This window comes from Euleptes europaea, chromosome 14, assembly GCF_029931775.1.
Source record: "Euleptes europaea isolate rEulEur1 chromosome 14, rEulEur1.hap1, whole genome shotgun sequence".
Lineage (NCBI taxonomy): Eukaryota > Metazoa > Chordata > Lepidosauria > Squamata > Sphaerodactylidae > Euleptes > Euleptes europaea.
This window is the reverse complement of record NC_079325.1, coordinates 34,019,215-34,041,562: the sequence shown is the minus strand read 5'-3', so window position 1 is coordinate 34,041,562 and position 22,348 is coordinate 34,019,215. Positions and strand designations below refer to the sequence as shown.

The following is a 22,348-nucleotide window of genomic DNA, read 5'->3' as shown; positions in this document are numbered from 1 at the left end:
GTGAAAATGCACACGCATTGAACATTTTTGATCCAATTTCAAACATTTGCAAAACAAAGACTTTTATTTCGAAGTTCAAGGGTTCTGCTCGCAATATGTGAACAAACTGTCATCTGAAGAGAGGTGCGATTGAGCATCCCTGTACTGGGCAAGATGCACCAATGATCTGTTTTGTTGCAATTCAACTCTTTTCAGAAGATTCTTCAGCTCTTCCCTTCCCCAACTGAGTGTTCTGGTCTGTGTGTATGCCAGGGAGTGTAAACATCAGAAATTCACTGTGACAAAGTGAAGGAAGCGCTGTGTTGCCTTTGAAAAACACCCAGGTGGATGCCACTTGGATATCCTTGAACACTAAAATCAGACTTGTCCTGATGAAGTCTATTTCATTTTTCATATACATTCTGCAGATCCTCTGCTGCCACAACACTTTGTGTACTGCAAATGGTTGCCAAGCTCCAGGGGGTGACTGGAGTTCCCCCCGAATTGCACATGATCTTCAGGTTACAGAGATCAGTTCTCTTGGAAGAAATGGCAGCCTTGGGGTGGTGGTGGACTGTATGGCATCTCATACCTGCTGAGCTCCTCCCCTTAGGCTCCATCCCCAAATCACCAGGAATTTCCCATGCCAGAGTTGGCAACCCTATGCAGACCTCCATCAATAAATGGGTGGCTGGTGTCTTTCCAAGTGTCTGCTGTTTTCTAGATAGGGTGGCTGGTGCAGTTATCCTGGCTTGCAGTATATCCAAATTAGTGTTGGTGCCCTCGGAGCCCAAGGTTCATTTCACATCTTGCTACTCTGAAGCCTTTTATGCATGGTCTGTTTCCACTGGATCTGCTGCTCTCTAACTGTATTTGCAGGCGAATTCTCAAAACACTGTGCACAGGGGATGGTGGCAAATCAGCCTGGGTCTGTTTCATCCTGCCGAGAACTGAAACTGACCCACACTCATTGTGAAACTGACCAAAAGCACCCACATAGGTCATTTGTGATTATTTCAGCGTTCTCCCAACTGTTCGATCTGAAACTGACCCATGCTCACTGTTCCAGCATTACTCTCTCGCTAGTGCACTTGATAATGGCTTCCAGAGGAGGGGTTAGATGAGGGGGACAGGTACATGGGAGGGAGAAGCGAGAATGGGCATGGGGAGAAAAACCCAAAGTGGCAAGTATGCACAGGACTGGCTTTCAATTTGGGATTGAGGCAGACTTTAAACTCGGGGTAAAACAGCATCCTGAAAATGCATGGGGAGGCAACTTCTGAAGGTTGGAAAATACATGCATAATAAAAACGAAAGTAGTCAGGGGGTGACCACGTTGGGATCAACCCATGCATAAAAGACCTTACAGGTACCCATGAAAGCTGAAGAACATGATGCATCTCTTTTTGTACCTTTTAAACACTACAAGCTTGAGAGCTGTAAGCTTGAGAACCAGCGTGGCATAGTGGTTAAGAGCAGCTGACTCTAATCTGGAGAACCGGGTTCGATTCCCCACTCCTCCATATGAAGCCTTCTGGGTGACTTTGGGCCAGTCACAGTTCTCTCTGAATTTTCTCAGCCCAGGCGGAGGCAGACAATGGCAAACCATCTCCGAATGTCTCTTGTCTTGAAACTTTAAGGAGTCATCATAAGTCAGCTATGACTTGATGGCACACAAACTGTGCTGGGAAGTTGAGATCAATTGCAGCTCTTTCTGTTCTGTGCTCTTGATAGGAAAGAAATTTGAGCTTCAGGTATAACCATTTTTATTGGAAACAAAAAAGTGGGTTTGTAATATTATCACCTATAAAATACCCTTTTGTCTCCTGGAGGGCTGTTGGGAAGGTGTGTCCTTCAGGGTATTTGTCATGTCCCACAAGGTGTGTCAGGCTGGTAATGAAGCAGAATAATCAATTGTTTTTCACACTGTTTAACTTACCGTAGAGAGCAGCATGATGGTTGGTGGGGCACCTTTTTACATACAAGTCCTTCCCTGGGAATCCAGAGCATCTATGTGGAACTGGGGCTCATTGGTAGAGTGTTTGCTTTGCATGCAGAGGATCACAGGTTCAATCGTAGTGAAAAGGATCATGTGGTACTAGATGCAAAAGACCCAAGACTCTGGTGAGCTGCTGCAACTCAGTAGACAATCCTGACCCTGATAGACCAACAATCAGACTGAGTATAAGCAGCATAATATGTTTATCTGCAGAAGCACATCAGTGTGCTGTGTAGGAGTATAGATGTGACCTACCTCCATTCACATGTGCCTATTAGGATTTCCTTGGTTCATGATGACTTTGGTTGCAGAGATTCCAATGGATGGAGATGCTTCCTGTCTCCATGAAACACACCCTAAAAGATTTATCTGCCCAAGAGCCATAATGAATTCACCCTGCCAGTAAAATTCCACTCTCAGGCCACCTGTCAAATTCCACTTGACTGAGGATTTCTCAGCCCCACCTGTCCCTTGGCATGAGGGGGGAGCACTCTCTGACCTCTTCAGTGCTGCCATGCCTGTATCAGCAATTGTGGGAGAGCATCTGCAGATACATTCCATGCACTGCTAGATTTTCTCATCCCAGAAAGAGCCATAGTTTGGCAACCAGCTGAGCCCTGTGGCCTATTTAAGCAAATCTGTTTCATTGACACACACTCCTCTGAACTGTGAATGTTAACGTGGAGTTCTCACCAGGGAAGCTGCCACCTCTTTTGCAGAACACAATTCCCACCCTATATTTTTGATCCTTTCTGGTGGCTTTCAGCTAGTGACATTGTCATTTATCACTACAGAAAAGCGACAATTAATAAGTGAGCAAAATAACTCATGGAAAACCTAGGAGATGTAATCCCTTTGGAAATAAATAAGGATTTCTCTCTATAAAAAACCCCCACAGAACATTTGTAGGCAGTTCCTTGCATGGATGAAAAATGTTTTATGTTCCATTTGAACTACAAAGCACCAAACAGACCTGCTTTCCCAGTTCTTACTGATTTGTCAAGAACCCTTCTCCTGGGAACTGCTGTGAATCAGCAGTGATGGAGATTCAGTTCATATAGCCCAGTGAATGTGTTGAGTAAATGTGTTTCTTCACAAACACATAGTTAAATTGTAGAACTCCCTGCCCCAGGATGTGGTGATGGCTGCCAACTTGGAAGGCTTTAAGAGGGGAGTGGACATGTTCATGGAGGAGAGGGCTATTCATGGCTACTAATAAAAATGGATACTGGTCATGATATATACCTATTCTCTCCAGGATCAGAGGAGCGTGCCTGTTATATTAGGTGCTTTGGAACACAGGCAAGATAATGCTGCTGCAGTCGTCTTGTTTGTGGGCTTCCTAGAGGCACCTGGATGGCCACTGTGTGAACAGACTGCTGAACTTGATGTACCTTGGTCGGATCCAGCATGGCTTTTCTTATGTTGAGAATACCAGTTGAGTATAACCATGCAAAACTGGGTGTAGTGGTTGAAGTGTTGGACCTGGGAGTCCCAGATTCATTCCCCATTTCATTCATTCTCCTTGGGTGATCTTGGGCCAATCTCTCTCAGCTTAACCTACCCCACAGGGTTGTTGTAAGGGTAAAATGGAGGCTGGTAGACCAACGTATGCCATCTGAGCTCTGTGGAGAAATCGTGGGATTAAAAAAAATGCACTAAATTAATAAATTCAGCATATAGTGAAATGGTTACATCTTGGCCCAGGTGTATTCTGCCCTTCTTGGCGAAGTTGCCATTTCTAGAGGACTGTTTTATTGGCCAGTAAATGTGCAAGTCCTTACACGCTCTCGGTTTGCTGTTAATGCAAGTCTTTCTGAAATGTGAGGTGTGGCATCAGATTTGGCAGGGAGCATCTGGGAGACACGCATGCATGGGGAGGGGCTGTGGCTCACTGGTAGATCATCTGTTTGGCATGTAGAAGGTCCCAGGTTCAATCCCCGACATCTCCACTTAAAGGGACTAGGTGAGTAGGTGATGTGAAAGATCTCTGCCTGAGACCCTGGAGAGCCGCTGCCGGTCTGAGTAGACAATACTGACTTTGATGGACCAAGGGTCTGATTCAGTATAAAGCAGCTTCATGTGTTCACCCATTCCCTAAAGAGACCAGCCTTCACTGCTCTGATGCTTGCACTTTCTGGAGCTGTGCCAAATATTCTTCCAGGTTGATTTTCAGGTTAAAACTAGCAATGTCGATAATGTAGACTTTTTTCTTGAATGCCACTTTGATTTGGAAATGTTAATTTTTTTCCAGTCCTGTTTGATGATTTTTTTTTTTGGCCTTCTGCCATCTGGATCACCCTCATCAGCTCTACCTATGAGATGCTGTCATTGAAAGTGAGACGGAGCAATTGAGAGTGAGGGCAAGTGAGAGCAATGTAAACAAATAAGCAAAACATTTTCACGAGGTGTGCTGGAAAACTTTTCCCCCCCGAAAAGGAGTTTGTTTTTCAGCACTGCCCAAAATATTTTTCAAAAAGCGTGAGCGGTTCCAGCACTACTGTAGTTGATTTGCTTCCCAGCGTGACGCACATCACACCTATGTGGACAACTCATCCCAAGAGCATCCTGTGGCAAGACTTCTCTGCTTTCTCTTGCTCAGGGCATGAGGCTCAGAAATCTAAGAGCGACAAAGGGCAGCATTAAGTAAATTGTGAAATTGCAGCTCCAACCTTTGACTGCCCCTTAGCTCAGTGAGAACTGAGCTCCTAACCTTTTTTTCTTCTCTTCTCTCTCTCTCTCTCTCTCTCTCTCTCTCTCTCTCTCTCTCTCTCTCTCTCTCTCTCTCTCTCTCTCTCTCTCTCTCTCTCTCCTCCCCCCCCCTGACCATTTCTTAAGGCAAGTAGTATTTTTTTTTAAAAAAATCTTGCTTTCACCATTGTCTTTTCTAACCAGGTCAAGACTGGCAGATTTTCACACAAATTGTAAAGCATCTTTCCAGTCACTTACCAGCTGCCCTGGGGACAATTATCAGGCGTGTCTGGGTTCCTATGCTGGCCTAATCGGTAAGTCTCTTGACAATGTCCTTCTTGCCAAGCGAATCAACCTTCCCCCCCCCTTTCTTATCAGGAGTTGAAAAGTCTGAACCAGCTGAAGTTTCTAGACTCTCTTCTAATACAACTGCATGTCGATCACACAACAATATCTGAGAGATTTCCAGATCATGCATAATACATATGTACTTAGAATATGTATTCCACGCTTGTTCCCTCTAAGGGACCTAAAGCAAAAATACAATTAAAATACATTAGAAAGAGTACAATTTAAAAACAAAAAAAAAACAAAAAAAACTAGCTATATTTTGGGGCTAGTCCTGGATCCATGGGCCAGCTCATCCAAGGCCACAGGGCATGAGCAAGGAGCTAAGAGCTAAGGGCCAGGAGTCCTTTGGCTCTTGCCCTTTGGCTTGTGGCCAAGGGCTTGTGCCTCTGGCCATGCCCAAACATTATACCAACAGACAGGACTGGAAAACAAAAGCTTAGTCTATCTGTTACATCTAGCAGCAATGTTTCTCCCAGTTTGCCCTCCCATGATAGTGGCAGGGTTGTTTGTCTCCTGTAATATTGTGGAATGTTACTGGGCAACCATCTTGTTGCAGTTTCTTAGATGTCTTCCTGTTGTTCCAACCCAACAGTGTGGATGTGGTTCTTGGAGACAAGCAGCCTGTCACTTGTTTAGTTGATACTTGTCCTTCTTGGATTATAATATTTTGCCAATAGCAGTCCATTTGTTCCAAGAGGAGATAAATAACTCTTTAAAAGAGAGAATGGTCCCTACCACTTTGTAGTAAGTGGACAGTCACTTGAAAATAAGCCCTTTTTGAACTCTGAGGCTACGTTTGGGCTTGTGACTGGGGTCCTGGCCTCTGGGATAGGGTTGCCAGCTCTGGGTTGGGAAATTCTTAGGTAGATCCTAGGGAGGACAGGGTTTGGGGATGGGAGGGACTTCAGCAAGGTATAATGCAATAGAGTTCACCTTCCAAAGCAGCTATTGTCTCTGGGGAAGTGATCTATATCTGCTGGAGATGAGTTGTAATTCCAGGAGATCTCCAGCCACCACCTGGAGGTTGGCAACCCTACTCTGGGAACATGAACAACTCTTCTCTGTTCAAATTCATTTGAACATGTAAAGCTGCTTTATACTGAGCCTGTTGGTCTATGAAGGTCACAACTGTCTACTCTGACCAGCAGCAGATCTCCAGGGTCTCACGCAAAGGTCTTCCACATCATCTGTTGCCTGATCCTTTTAAGTGGTGATGCTGGGGATTGAACCTGGGACCTTCTTCATACAAAGCAGATGCTCTCTGACTGAGTCATGTCTGCTGCACTCCTAAGCCAGCCCTCTCATCTGACCCTTAAAAAGACCCTCAAAAAACCCCCACATGCTTCTGACTGTTAAGCTTTTCAAATAAGGGGCCGAAGACACCACTTCAGATCAAAGGCACCACTTAACCACTTCAGATGTTAAAGACTTCCAAAGATGTTTGTTCAACAGTGTTATAAAACTGTGAAAACACCCAGATCTTAAGAGGCAAATAACCTGGTAGGCATAAACAAAGCAAGAACATAGGAAGGCAGAATGTTATTGTTCATCAGATTCTTGTAATCAAAAGTAAAATACACTATACAAGGAAAATCAGGAAATTTACATGGCACTCTTAAAAGTTTAGCCCTGCTGGTGAGATTCCCTAAAGAACACCAAGCATATCCATTCAGTGCCCCCCCCCCAAAAAAAAACAAGACAGCCAAATATATGCATTCATGCAAATTGAAATCTTGTGATTTGGGCTGACTGGCAATGAGAGAAAGCCAATGAAAGAAAGAATTAAGACAGCCAGTCTTAATTTAGCCAGTAAAAAAGAATTTAGCCAATGAGAGAAAGAATTAAGACAGCCAGTCATAAAATATAGGGCACAGGAAGGTCATTCAAACCAAGTTGCTATGAATGACTACATATCCAGTTGAAAAATACAGATTATTGACTATTCATACCAAGAGATTGTCTGGCAAGAAGGAAGGAAGTCCCCAGCAGTGTGAACATTTATGCAAGAAAAAAAAAAAAAAAAGGAAGAGCGTGTTGCTGAGAGAGGCAAAACGAGGAAGTTCCTCTTTTCACATACTGGGAAAGTTTCTTGGCAGGTGAAGGGGAGAAACTTAAGGAATGAATTTTAAGCTCAAAATGGAGTTTGGAACAACTTTACCAAACCTAGACATTTTAAAATTCTTAATGTTCCAATGTATTGTTTTTGTTATTTGGGTTTCTGTTGTTTGACTCTCATTGTGCAAAGAGAGACAGGGGGCATTCCACCCCTTGCTTTAAACGCATGTGTACTAGCAGCATGTCCTTCCAGAAAGCATTAGAAAATGGTGTCTCCACAGGGGTCACAGCCTGTCACATGGGGGTCCTGACCCACAGGTGCAAGACCACTGGCCTAGAGGGCCACATTGAAAGAGGGCTTTCATAAAGAATAAGGAATCAGCAAGGATTCCCGAAAGCCTGTAGTTGGCTCCTGCAGGAAGCCACATAGCGGATTAGATGGATTTTTGGTCTGACCCCGCAGGGATTTGATTTTTTTTAAAAAATTCTTACCTCAACATGCTGAGAATTGATGTTGCTCTCAGGGCAGCCGTCAATTCAGTCTTTTGTTTTCCTCTTTTTTTTGGACAGGGTTTGACATCACTCCCAACTATATAGACTCCAGCACCACCAGCCTCACTGTGTCCCCGTCGTGTTCCTGCCGGGGCAGCGGCAACATGGAGGAGGACTGCGAGAGGTTCCTGAGAGACTTCACTGAAAACCCCTGTCTCCGTAAGGCATTCTATTGTTCCTGGGTCAACCTGAACAGATCAGGCTAGATGAACTGCAAGGAGATCGTAGCTGCTGTCAGGCCGTGCTATCCCGGTGTTACGTGTCTGTGTGAGAGATGTGCCTGTCTGTACATAAAAGAGAGACAGAGGAAGGCTGTACGTTTGCAAATACTATTTTTGCGTTATCCTGATTTTGTAGTATATGCGGGAATCAGGAACTGCCGGGCTGCTTCCTGTGGGAGGTGGGAGCTCGAAAAGCATGGATGGGAGTTGTCATTTCAGTGTCTCAAATTAGATGCTAAAATGCCAAACGTTAGACACTGTCATGTGCTGTTTGTGTCAGATGTAAATTATTTTAATTTATAACACTAATGCTAACCACTTCTGACTTTGCCATTTCAGTACCTAATGCATGCACACACATATACATTTATATAATAATACATCTTGTATTATATAAATTTATCTGCAAATGCTAATTGCTTAGGGTTGAGGCTGAGTTGAACAGTGCCAAAGGACCCCAAACATTTCAAGCTGTATTATACTGAGGTAGACCATTGGTCTGTCTACCCCAATATTATCTCCTCTGACTGGCAGTGGCTTTCTGGGGACACTGACTCAGAACGTGCCATCTTTCCCAGCACAGATAACCGAGAGTTCCTTTGGAGTCCTAAGTCCAAACCAGGTTTGCATGCTGATAGTCCCAAGTCCAAAGCCTGGACTTAGGACCATCAGCATGCAAAGCTGGTGCTCAGCCCTTAAGCTATGCCCACTGTTGGGTTATCTTTCCAACTTCCTTATTATGAGGACAGGCACCCCATAACCAATGGCTATATTTATATATTAAGCATGGCAATACCTACCTATATGTAGGATACTCTTTGCACATCTCTTTGGCTGGTTCATTGGACTTGGATCTCTTAGGCCTTTTATGCACGGCTGTTTTCTCGGAGTTACCCCACCGACTACTTGGGGGCTTTGCTTTGATTATGCATGTTGCCTCACTCTCCTTGTACGTTCCCGCACATTTCCCTCATGTTTTCTGGATGCTGGCTAAAAAACAAATCCAGAAAACGCAGGGAAAATGGGCAGAAACGTGCGGGGAGAGCAAGGCGACCAATGACGCTCAAAAAATGCAAGCATAATCAAATCAAAGCCCTGAAGTAGTTGGTGGGGTGACTGTGAGGAAACAGCCGTGCATAAATGGCTTTAGTGTGCTGCTCCAGCCTTCACCACTCTTTTCATTCAAGTGGCCCAGTACAGTAAAAGGGGATGGTGCTTACTTTGTAATTCAGAAGTAAGGGCTGCAGAAAGCTGTGGTAGTTCCTGCCGGGATGGAAGGAAGAGACTCAGTTCCTACAGCTGCCATTTCTTATGACAACTTATTGGGGTTGTTTTACTGACTTGCCCCCTTCCAGTTGATCCTGTAATCTCCACAGTTTGCTGGTCTCACTGTTTTCCGATCACTGGACAGAACTTGGGGAGATCCACTTGCTTTGCAGGGCTGCCTCTAATGATCACTCCTTGTGTCTGCCTGCCTCTTGTTCACTCAGGGCCAAACAAACGGGAAAAGAGCCCTGATTTCCCCTCATAATACTAATATGCACCATTTGCAGGGAACAACTGGTTGGTGGGAGGGGTTGCTCAACCAATCCTCTGTCTGCCCCCCCCCCCAATTTCCCCTCTAAGGGCTTGCTGTGAAGGACAGGGGGTTTTTTTAACCTCCTGTCCCACGACCCTCACTTCATACCACTAATCCCAAGGGTCTAAGCCCTATAAACAAAACCTCTGGTAGACTGCCACTACTCCAGATGTTCATTAACAAGCCTCTGGAGATGCCCTGAAGTTTTCTTGTAAAAAGTACAAAAGAACCCCAATATTGTCTGGGTTTAATCATGGTAACATGACTAAAGCAGTTTGTAGAAAGTTGAATGTGAAAACCCCCAGGCTCAAAATTATAACTAAAATGAATAATGAATTAGGGTTGAACAAACTTGTAAATTGTTAGTACCTTTGTTTTCTTTAAACATTAAAGGAGTCCTGCTGCATTCCTCCCTGAATTCTTTTTCTTAGCATCTGAATTCAGGTGATGCTTTAATGCTACTAATACATTTAATGTTATACTTTTAAAATGGCTGGTTTAATGTATGCTTTTTAAATCGATTGAATTGCCTTCCTGTATGTGATTTTTTTTAAAAAATCTACTTCCTAAAGTTGTGAACAGGCAGACATCACCCTGCATTGTTTGGCTTCCTTCCTTATTGCAGGGCTAGATGAGATGTCAGTCTTTTCTTTGCAAATCAACGGGGCTTAAAAGGATCTTCCCACTCCTGTATATTTATTGCAAACCAAATCTCCCCACCCCACCCAGAACAAATGTCTGCATGCTGGTCTTTTCTTTTACTTGTAGAAATCAACCGATTTCTTTTTTAATTGATTGATGTGATTGTGTGTTTTCATCAACACTATCACTCTTTGTGTAGGCAGCCATGAGTATATGGCAAGGTAGTGCTAGGGGATGACAGGCAGAGATATCATTTCTTTGCATCATTTGAGTTCCACAGGCTTGAGGTTCTGGCCTCAAATGGTAGTTGGCTGAAAGGCTGTGCGTGTGTGTATCTAGACAGTAGGTCTAACCTGCATTCAGGTGAAAAGTTAACTGGAGGCTGCAGCAGGTGAGAAGCTGTTGGGTCTGCCCAGGAATCTCTGTTCTGCTGGGTCCACCATACCTCCTTCATAGGGATGCTTTGAATTTCATCATAAATGTGTTTGACAGCTAAATTTACTATGTTCTGCTGTGATTACTGGGAGGGAAATTGGTATGGCATAACCTGATCTCATCAGCTCTTGGAAGCTAAGTAGGGTTGGTAGTTGGATGGAAGACCACCAAGGAAAACTCAGCAGAGCAAGGCCATGGCAAACCACCTCTACTTCTCACATGTCTTGAAATTCTCTTGCTGGGGTTGCCGTAAGTCAGCTGTTACTTGATGGCACGTAAATATATATATAATGTGATGATCAGGCATGAACTGATCACAAGGTCTGTTCAGTTCTGAATGACTCAAATGCCTGCCATACAGTTTGGCATAAGGTTTTTGCTCAAAAATGCTGTTGATCCAAAAAGATAGGTAGCCATTAATGTTGCTGAGGACTACTTGGACAAATGCCAAATGGTAGGATCCTTTTTCAGTGCAGAATTTATTTATGACTTATTTATATGATTTGTGACCAATTTAACTATTTAAACAACTGTCCACTGAGTAGAGCAACAACATAATCAGGTTGGGGCAAGGAAAGTGGAACTTAATCAGGCGAACAAAAAGCCAGTTGCGTTGTTGGGAAACAATACATAGAAGCAACCTGGCAAACTGCCATGAACAGGTAAATGAATAGTCTGTCAAAAATTGGTTCCCTGTTTGCAACCGGAGAACAGGACAGGAGCTAAAATTGCATGTATTTGAGCATCCCTGCTTCTGTATTGAGGGTATGGTATATATATGTGCCTATGAGGTGCCTTCAAATCCTTGCTGAGGAGAAGCTGATGAATTGTAGCATTCTGGTAGAAGTGGGAGCAATGATTACCCTCCTGGGTTAGTTCTGTACCATACATTGCTAGTCACTGGGTCCTCCGTCCAATAATGTTGCCTTTTCTGTCTTCTTTCTCTTGCCCAGGAAATGCAATTCAGGCTTTTGGCAATGGCACAGACATCAGCCATCCCCCCCCAAAACCCCCGTTGCCCCCCATCACCCCCTCTCCCAAGATGGAGAAGAGCCCTTTGCCAGATGATATCAATGACAGCAACACCATCTATGACACGAGTATGATCACCACCTGCACCTCCATTCAGGTAAGACCATTGTGACGGTGCCTGCATAGATCCTAAGCAGTTTCGCTGCCCAAGGCAAGGCACAATCCGTTTGCTTTAACAAATCCAAGCACGGTCATCTCAGAGGCCCTCCAGCCTTGCCGATGCCAGCAAGGCTATTTTTTTTTTATCGCCAAGGTGAGATGTCAGCTGAGCTCTGAACTATGCCTAACAAGATGTATGTAATGCCTTTTCAACTGGCTTCAAAGAATAAAATCTCTTTGCTTCTGTGCCCTTCCTGGAATCATATCCTTTGATAGGAATAATGATATGGGAATTCTGCCAACCCCCCCACCCAGTCAGCATCTTTAATCATCACTCTTGTGATGTCCTTGTGACTGACCTCAGAGTAGCTTTTTTTGCCCTTCCAACAGGAGAGACAAGAGAATGAATGGGCTTCAGAGTCCTGCCCCGGGTATCTGGGTCTTGCCATTCGAAGTGTGAAGCTCCAGAACACAGAAGGAGCAGAAGGACTCCAAAGAAGTGGGCAATACAAATGTATAGTTCCTGTAGAGTGGTAGTTCTCAAGAGCTTCCTGGAGGCACCTGGTTGGCCACTGTGTGAACAGACTGCTGGACTTGATGGGCCTTGGTCTGATCCAGCATGGCTTTTCTTATGTTCTTAGCTAAAGCCAAGGGGTGAATTCATAGAATCACAGAGTTGGAAGGGCCCATATAGGTCATTTAGCCCAACCCCCTGCTCAACGCTGGATCAGCCTAAAGCATCCCTGACAAGTGTTCGCCCAGCCACTTCTGGAAGACTGCCTGTGAGGGGGAGCTCACCACCTCCCTGGGCAGCCAATCCCCTGCACAGATGCCCTCGGGAGACGGACGTTGAAAGAAGCTCCATTTGCCCTCTATGGCCTTGTTGGCCTTCGGATGTTCTTGTTTGCTGTGGGAGCAGAATCCTCTCCTCAGCCCGGCGAGCAGATGCAAAGGCAGCAATGTCACCCTTGGGCAGCCTCTAATTAGATCCGGCATGCCTGAGAAATTACATCTTATGTTTCTCGTTACCGCTGCGTGAGACAATCAGCAGCTCAATTTCATGGTAGAGTTCCAGTGCATCGCGGGCCCGGTGCTGCTTTTGTGGGCACCTCTGCTGCCTTCTGTGGCAGAATCAGTCCTCCTCCTAAATAGAAAGTCTTGTGCGATGCGGAATATAACGCCGTTCTATCCATTAACACCATTTTTTGCCCCATTGGCCATCTGATTCACTGCCTGCTGTGGAAATGGGGGCATTTATTACAAAGCTGTTATTAGGGAGCTCAGCTAGGCTAAACCCCAAGTAATCATGACTTTATCTCTGCTTTGCTTGAACCTTTGCTCTCAATGACTGGCTGTCCCCCTTCAACCCATCCAACAATCTAGATGCCTTAGCTCAGTCCTTGATAGACACCCAAGTGGGTGTTGGTTTAAACTGTTTCCATTTCCGGTGGTCCTTCTTGATGAGGGGGAGAGGCCAGGTCCATTACAGAGAGTGGTCCTCATAACATAAGAGTCAGCTTTGCAGGGGGGAAAAACGCCACATTCTCAGCAGGCTAATCATGTCTAGATTACTGGCACCATACACTTACACAAGATTCCACCTCGCACTCCACAATGAATGCACAGATAGCACTGAAGAATAAGAAGAGTTGGTTTTTATATGCTGACTTTCTCTACCACTTAAGGAAGAATCAAAGTGGCTTAAAATCACCTTCCCTTCCACTCCCCACAACAGACACTGAGAGAGCTTGAAGAGAGCTGTGACTAGCCCAAGGTCACCCAGCTGGCTTCGTGTGTAGGAGTGGGGAATCAAATCCAGTTTGCCAGATTAGCCTTCGCCACTCATGTGGAGGAGTGGGGAATCAAACCCGGTTCTCCAGATTAAAGTCCACCGCTCCAAACCACCGCTGTTAACCACTACACCACTGGATCTCAATTCAGTTCATACATTCAGTTCATACATTCTGGCTCTCAATTCAATTCATACATTCAATGCATGTATGATTGAACCTGCATATTTATTCAGGTACAGGTCCCTGGTTTCATTTCTCATGTGAACACACACTGGCTCTTTCTTACAAGCAGATGTTCACTGTGACATGTGAACGGGGCTGATATCACTTGCCCCACCACTCCAAATGTCTCTACACTGATGAAAAACTTGCAGTGCTTGTGCAGCACAACACAACACAAGCCTTTATTGGCATATAAAAAGGAAGAACATACATTTGGATAAAACCGAGTACAAATAAATAAAATTGGATAAAACCATCCCAAATCAGCCATTAAGGAAAGCTACACACCATTCATGATACCTGATTGCTAGCTGTAAGAACCTTGCCACTGATTCAATTATTTTTGGGTTTTGTGCGGTCATAAGATAGGGTGTCCTTGTTTCACCAGAGAGCCATTCCCTGTTTATGAACAGTGGGTCAATGAATTGGGATCGGCTACAAACATAAAAGCAACAATTGAAAAGGACATGCACAAGGGATTCAATTTCACCATTCCTGCAGGGGCAAACTCTGTCCACAAAGGGGATTTTATTAAAGCTTCCGTATAGCAAGGTGGAGGGTAGTGCGTTTAGCCTGGCAAGCATATATTCTCTACGCTGTTGCGGTGCAGTCAGACATGTAAAGTATGGTGCTACATGTTGTCTATTTGGCCAAGGCCTCCAGTGCTTGTGCAATAAATGCCATCTTCCTTGTTTCTCCTCCAAATGGGGGCATCTGGCAAAGGTGGGCAGATCTGTGCGAGGCACCCAGGGAACTAAAGACAGGAGCACTTTCCTTCTGCTTTCCCCTGCTAAACCTTTTCTGACAGTTCCGCTGTGTGTAGCGCACGTTAAACAAGCAGACTGCCTTCATCCCTCCCCTGCCAGTGCAGGTGCCTTGTAATTGCAGGCCTGTGATGAGAATGAAAATTGTCCGGCGCCCTTGTGCAGCTGGCTGCACAAGGACAGCGGAAACTGGGGGCTGAAGGGATGGCTGACCTGGTCGGGGCTGCTCTCAGGGGCAAGGCTGGTTGCACAAGGAGCCCGAGTCGGAGCGTACGACCGACTCGGCTGAAAAATGGAATGACCTTGTGAATCCAGCCACGAAAGCAGGGAAAAAAATCTTTCATTCTGCAAATTGGAACTGGAAGAGGAAGAAAACCATCTCCAAGAATCGCCCGCCTCTCACACCTGTGCATTATTTGCTACTGAATCCCCGCCCCCCCCCCCCAATTAAAACTGTGTGAAATGGAGGGGAAGTTTCAATGCATAATTTTTGTGTGTGGCTTGTAGAGGTCCTGAAGGATATCTGTCTTTTCGGATTTTAATGGGGCTCTTCTTAAAATCAAAATTAATCTGAAAAAAAAGGAGGGAAAGAGATGCCTCTTTGATGGTTCCCCGCAAAATGGTGTCGCTCTGATTGCCACTTTACTCAGATGCCTCCCAATAGCAAAACATAAAAGAGCCGCTTTGAATGTGAATCACAACTGTCCTTTCCCTCTCAGCCTTCAGAGGAATTTTTTTTTTCAAAGCTTGGGTTGCTCAGAAGTCTCAGCTGAAGGATACAGAGATGTTCCCTCTGACAAGCAGTTGCACCCCTGTGAATGAGAGGATCTATCCATGATGAAGAAAAAAGGAATGGGGCATGGGGAAACAAGTTGCCCTAAATGTCCCAAAGTGGCCACTCCATCGGGGTAGGGTTGGTTCAGAGGCCTTGAGCCTCCTATTCCTTTCTTTGGCCATATCCCAACAGTGCCTCTTGCCTTCTTGCACAGGGTGAGCACGGTAGTAATTACTCCCTCGGCAAGTGGATGGGTTCAGCATCTGCCCTTTCCTCCACCACAATAGGTCACTCTCCTGAAATTAGAACAGGGCAGGGAGAGGCCCCTTGGTTCTTATCCAAGGGGTGTGAACCCCTAATTGTTAGGGTTGCCAACCTCCAGGTACTAGCTGGAGATCTCTTGCTATTACAACTGATCTCCAGCCGATAGAGATCAGTTCACCTGGAGAAAATGGCCACACTGGCAATTGGACTATGGTATTGAAGTCCCCTCCCCAATCCCCACCTTCCTTAGGCTCCACTCCAAAATCCTGCCGCCAGTAGTGAAGAGGGACTTGGCAACCCTACTAGTTGTTTTCAGCTTGGGGATAGAACTCTGCTGGGATCTCCCTTGCCTGACTTTCTAAAATCCAGAAACCTTTATGGTTTTCCTAGCTGGGGAGAGGAGCATCGTGGCGGCAGTTGCCTGGACAGGAATAGGGTTGGCTGCAAGGAGTGGAGACTAGTAAAGGAAGCTCTGGTGGAAGAAGAGGAGTGGGGGCAGGGAGGAGGGCAAGGTGAATGACAAGTAGCAATGGAAAGGCAGCCTTAGCTTTGCTGTATGCAAACTCCACTGGCGGGAGGCCAGTTTGCAGTTCTGATGTCACAAAGAAAATTTCTGGGGGAAGGAGGAAAAAATCCAGCTGCCACACTGAATTTGGTCACACTCTGCTTTCGCATCAGGTCATTCAGGAATCCCTATCCCTTCCTCTTGCGCCTGTGAACTGGGCCATAGTTAACCCAAAGTGATGGTCCTCACAGCAATCCAAGTGCCATGGCAAGAGATCCCTCACTCAGCACCCATCTCGGAAACAAGACGACAGGCTGACAATTTCCTCAATGAGCAGTTAAAAGAGGAAGGAAGGGTCATCGGATGACTGATGTTTACCTCAAGGCACAAATCCCTTTTAGAGCTAGGAATGCAAGTGGCTTAGGATCATTTTTGGCTAAGTTGTAAATATCCTTTATTTTTAAAATCTTATCTTTTGTGGCAGTTGGAAGGACTAACAAAGGAACTAATTAACTTGGCTGGCCTCGTGCTGTGCTGATGCGCTTTTTCTTATTTCTCAGACTTTATCCTAAATGCACAATTTCTTTAAAAGTGGTTCCTGGAAATTATTTTTTTTATATGTACAAGTTTCCAAGTTTCCAAGTTTCCAAGATGCCCCCCCCCCCCCCCCGGCATCTTGAAAGCTGTTCAGGATCTCCGGCTGTTTGATGTTGGAGGGCCTGGGAAACAGACGTCCTCCTAGATGAAAAAATTATGCTGAGCCAGCATCGAGTAGCAGTGGGGTTGCTGGTCACAGGGCAAATAAGCCCCCTTTTTAATAGCTCCAGGGATCTTGGTGAGATCAACAGGTAACTGTTTGATAGTCTGTGGTAGCAGCTCTTTCATCACCGAAACCAGGGTTCATGCTGTGTGTCATAACAAGTGTGGTGTGCTTTGCTTCTCTCTGGGGGATGGAGGACCCCCACACACACACTTGTATTCTTCAATGCCAGTCTTATTCTGTCTCCACAGGAACATGGGCTGAAGCTAAACAAGTCCAAAGAGCAGAGTCCTTGCTTCCCAGAGGTATGTATCTCTGGCAGTTGGAGCCAAGCCTAGTTGATGCTTTTGGCAAGCAATACACCGCAACTTCAATGACTTTTTTTTGCTGTTTCACTACCGTCCATCAGCGTATATGTGGAATTAGTATATTGAACTTTGTACTTACTTATATTTAATTTTATCTGCCATTTTGTTTGCCCTTTCATCTCTGTTTGGAGCTGTCCTTTGAAGCTTCTTAGTCCTTTTCCACCATCAAAAACAATCTGGTGTCATCTGCAAACGTTGGTACCTCACTATTCATCACCAGTTCCAGGTCCTTTCTGAGTAAATTGAATAGCATCAGCCCTGTCACAGATCCCTGAGGGACTGTGGTACTCATGATCATCTATTGCAAAAACTGCTAGTTTATTCCCACACTCTGCTCTCTCTTCTTTAACCAGTTACCAATCAATGTCAGGTCATGTCCTATTATCCCATGACTGTTAAATTTACTCAGATGCTTTTTATGAGGCACCTCATCGAAAACTTTGTGGAAATCCAAATGTACAATGTCTACTAAGTCACCCTTGTCTACATACTTGTTGTCCCTTTCAAAGAACCTTGAGACAGGACTTCCTTTTACAAAAGCCACCCTGATTCCTGTTCAGCAAGGCTTATTCTTCTGTGTGTTCTTTCCACTTTAACCAGCATAGGTATGAAGCTAACTGGTCTATAATCCCCCCTCCTTTTATAAATATTGGTGACATTGACTATTTCCCACTCTTTTGGCACAGAGGCTGATGTTAAAGACAAATTACATATTTTGGATAGAAAATTAGCAATTTCATTTTTGAGCTGGCCCTGAACTTTAATACCCTATTTGGAAGCCTAAATTTAACTCCCAGAACCTACCACTTACATTGCCTATTTTTTTTTAAAATCCACTATATAGATTTCTCAATGTAGCCAAATCCATTGATGGTTTAATCCAGAGACTGGAGCCATGAACAGACTAGACAGATCTTTCTACACACCTGAGAAAAGCCCCAGGTTTGCAGAAAAATCTGAAATAAAAAAGTACATAGGGGTGTTAAGCCTCCCCTAACTAATAGAGCACTAAATAATAAAGAGCCCCGTGGCACAGAGTGGTAAGCTGCAGTACTGCAGTCCAAGCTCTGCTCACGACCTGAGTTCGATCCCAACGGAGGTTGGTTTCAGGTATCCGGCTCAAGGTTGACTCAGCCTTCCATCCTTCTGAGGTCAGTAAAAGGACTACACCCAGCTTGCTGGGTGTAAAGGGAAGATGACTGGGGAAGGCACTGGCAAACCACTCCTTAAACAAAGTCTGCCTAGTAAACATCAGGATGCGACGTCACCCCATGGGTCAGAAATGACCCAGTGCTTGCACAGGGGAATACCGTTACCTTTTTTAAATAATAAAAGTGCCTGTAGCTGTAAGAAATGCCCTCCAGGACTGTTGCTAAGCAATCACACACTATTGCCAGCCTTCAAGGATTGGCTTCTGTCAGTAAAAGGCAAAGGAAGGGAGCAGGGCCCTTTCTAACACTGTTTTGGCTTTTGAGGAAGAACTTATTGGGGCCAAGCCTGGCAGCAACTTTGGGTTATTTGCTACCACATGACTTGTATGTCTAGCGTTGCCAGATCTGGGTTGGGAAATACATGGATATTTTGGGGGTGGATCCTGGGGAGGGTGGAGTTTTGGGAGGGATCTCAGGGTATAATGCCATAGAGTTCACCCTCGGAGGCAGCGATTTTCTCCAGGAGAACTGATCTTGGCCTGAGTATCAATCTGAAGATAACTGTAATAGTGGGAGATCTCTAGGTGCCATCTGGAGGTTGGCAACCCTACTCATGACCCATAAGACTCGCTGCTTGTTACTGTTCAGTAGCAGCCACCCCTCAAAAGCCAGTATGTGTAGTGGTTAAAGTTTCAGACTAGGATCTGGGAGACTGAGGGTTGAATCCTCACTCCGCTGTGGAAGCTGGGTGTCCTTGGCCCAGTCACAGATTCTGAGCCTAACCTACCTCATAGGGTTGTTGTGAGGATAAAATAGAGAAGAAGAGAATGATTAGGGTTGCCAGACCCCTCTTCACCACCAGCAGGAGGTTTTGGGGGCAGAGCCTGAGGAGGGCGAGGTTTGGGGAGGGGAAGGACTTCAATGCCATAGAGTCCAATTACCCAAGTGGCCATTTTCTCCCGGTGAACTGATCTCGATTGGTTGGTGATCAGTTGTAATAGCAGGAGATCTCCAGCTAGTACCTGGAGGTTGGCAACCCTAAGAATAATGTAAGCTGCTTCGGGTCCCCATTTTGGATAAATGTAGGGTATAAATGAAGTAAATAAATAATAAATGTAATGGAAGATGGGGTTAGATGAAAGGTATGTTGATTGGTGAGTGGGAAGGAGAAGAGAAAACAGAGAAAGGTAAGGATATAGGGGCTGCTGGGAGGAGGTTAAGGGGAAGTGGTGTGGGAAAGAGGATACAGGGGGAAATGAGATGCCCTCTGTAAGCTCTTGCAGGTTCCCCACTTGTTTCTCATGAAAACTTTAAAAAACAAGGGCAGAAAGAACTCCTTTCAAATGAAATAAAAAATAACGCAGAGAACAAAAACTTTTTAAAAGGCATGTATCTTTACTGATATTGATATATTTATGGAAATTAATGTTGTTTTTAATGTACATTAACATAACAATTATATGGCAATCCTCATTTCATCTGAAGTCAGGATTAGAAACAGACTTACCAGCAATTAGGTCTATGGATGGCCTGATAGCAACATTTGATCATAATGCTAAAGTGGCATATACCTAGCACATTTCAAAAGCTCCAAGTCCAGATGTGCACAGAAACATCATTTGGGTCCTTTCCAAACTCCTTTCTTCCTTAATATTTTGTATTTGTGTTCTTTAATATTATTATTACACCTATTTGGGCACTCCCCTTCCCCCGTCCTGTTTTTAATTTGTTTCCACTGGCGTCAACAAGCCTACTGTTTCTTTGGTTTCCATCCAAATGAGAGGAAATTTTCAGGGATTTTTGCCCCCGACTGCCAACATTTAAGCAGATAGGACAATGATTTGCCATTTTATAGGCAATTAAACTTCTCACTTGCAGAACAGGAAGAGGCAGACATTTAACAACCCAAGAAAACAGGCAGTGAGCGCAAAGGCTACGCTATATACTAAAAGGCATATTTTTCCTTTAATAAGTCCAACTGTTTGTATCTCAAGTGTGTGGGGTGGAGTCCATTTTTAAACAAACCAAGAGCACGTAGGTAATGGGAAATTGACCCTGCCTTCTCCCTTGCACAACTTTTTATCAGGGGAGAGGCCGTGGCTCAGTGGTGGAGCAGCTACTTTGCTTGCAAAAGGTTCCAAGTTCAATCTCCAGCACCCCCAGTTAAAAGAATCAAGTAGTACGTGATCTGAAAGTCTCTCTACCTGAGACCCTGGAGAGCTAACATGGACCAAACACAGGGAAAGACAGGGGGAGAGCAAGGCGACCTCTGACACTCGGAAATGACATGCATAATCAACACAAAGAAGACCCAAGTCATTGGAGGGGTGATGGCTAGTGAAACAGCCATGCATAAAAGACCTAAGAATCGTCCTCAGTATAAGAGGGCTTCATGTGTTCAACTGTGTTCCAGTTAGTCTGGCAGGAGAAAAAAGCTTCAAGCATGAGAATAGGTTGTAGGTGTGGAGCAGAATTTGGCTCTCTTTCTTCATACTGGTTTTGTTTCAAAATAATCCCCTGCCTCTCTTTCTTTACAGGAGGTTGTGTGTCTTTTTTCTCTACCGGGATTAGTAGCAGAGGAGTAGAGGGGGGGAATTTAGATGCAATTAAAAGATGCAGAGAGATGTTACAGATCCTGAATTGGCTGTTCCTGGTCACAGAGAGATTTGCTCCTTTGTCATTTCTTGAAGTTTGCCTGGTTTAGCATGTGTGTATTTACTGCTAGGGGCAGTAAAGACTGCCTCTCCCAGGTTGTTGGCCACTGTGTGAACAGACTGCTGAACTTGATGGGCCTTGGTCTGATCCAGTAGGGCCTTTCTTATGTTCTTATGTTGCTGAGTCGGAAACCAGTCCCTCAGTTTATCCATGAGGCGAGACCAACTGTAATCACATTACGTGCTCCACATTAGTTCCTCCCCTTCATGTGGCCACTGAGTCAGACAAAGCTATGACAGGTGTCAATGCCCTTGCAATAGAACCAGGAAGTTTGGCTGCCCAGCATGATCGCTCCTGTTGGCACCCTTTCCTGTGGTTTGCAAGGGCCGAAACCACCCTTTCAGTAAATGTGCAAACCCATCGAGGACGCTGCTGAGCTGATCCTGCCTTTTTTGCCTCTCCCTTTCACCCTACAGAAATCGCTGACCACTGATCTCATGCCAGAACAGAAGACGTTTGTGGACACAAATGGATCCAGCAGCCGACATTCCATCACAGGGACCCTCTCTGCTCTCCCCTTCCTCTTTGTGAAAGTGGCATTATAAAAGAAAAAAATGGATTGAGGATGCCCAGGGGGAAACAAAATGAAACACACACACACACACACACACTTTCTCTCCCCCTTCTTTTTTTCCTCTCTCTCTTACACAAACACACACATTCAGACACACACACACACACTTCCACCTGCAAGAATTCTCCTCTGGCTCGTTCTCTTCTGGAGTGTCAACTTTTGGCATAATATTTGCAGAGGTTTGTGCAAGACACTTTTTAACACTGCAAGAAGAGCTATGCAGAGTGCAGCCTGAAAATGCGGGGAGACCCCAGCCTGGATGTTTTGGCTAGTTTCCTTTTTAAGCGTTGTTTGTTTCAAGTGTCCTAAGCAAGAGTCATGTCAAAAGGGAATCCAAGTTGTATTCAGGAGAAATGCACCTGCCTTTGGAAGCAGCCAGAGACTGATGCTTCTGCGTGGGGAGACTTAGCAGAGTGCACCAGAAGAACCTCAACTTGCCACGTTGCTCTGCAGGGCCCAAGGCAGCAAACCCCTTGTCTAGCCCCCCACCCTTATCCAGTCCCTCTCTGCTGCTTGAGAATTTGGTTTCCTTTCTGCCCTAAATTAAGTCTGGCTTTCACGGATCTCCAGGAGACCCACAGAAGTGTCTTAACTTTCCAGCGCATCGTGGGGGATCCTTCAGCAAGACGAAGACTTGAGCAGGGCCCTGGTCTTCTGCCGCTGTGGCAAACGACAGGCTGGAAATCCTGCCACTGAACACAGCCATGCTTTGTGAAACAAGGAGAATATTTGCCAGTTTTTAGGGAGATTCTCTTTCTACTGTTATTTCTGCCCCCTCACACACTGTTTTCTAAGGTTTTAAAGTCAGAGGGGGGAAAACAC

The 22,348-nt window shown here is 45.1% G+C and overlaps 1 protein-coding gene across 1 annotated transcript in view; it reads left to right on the top strand.

Moving 5' to 3' along the window:
• Window positions 1-21,549, top strand: part of GFRA2 (GDNF family receptor alpha 2) — a 91,885-nt gene extending 70,336 nt beyond the window's left edge. Inside the window, exons 5-9 of the mRNA XM_056860401.1 lie at window positions 4,874-4,983; window positions 7,646-7,786; window positions 11,458-11,633; window positions 16,970-17,023; window positions 21,369-21,549. Of these exons, the coding sequence (XP_056716379.1) occupies window positions 4,874-4,983; window positions 7,646-7,786; window positions 11,458-11,633; window positions 16,970-17,023; window positions 21,369-21,497 (610 nt within the window). The 3' untranslated portion in view covers window positions 21,498-21,549. The remainder of the gene's footprint in view (window positions 1-4,873; window positions 4,984-7,645; window positions 7,787-11,457; window positions 11,634-16,969; window positions 17,024-21,368) is intronic.
• Window positions 21,550-22,348: the final 799 nt, after the last annotated feature.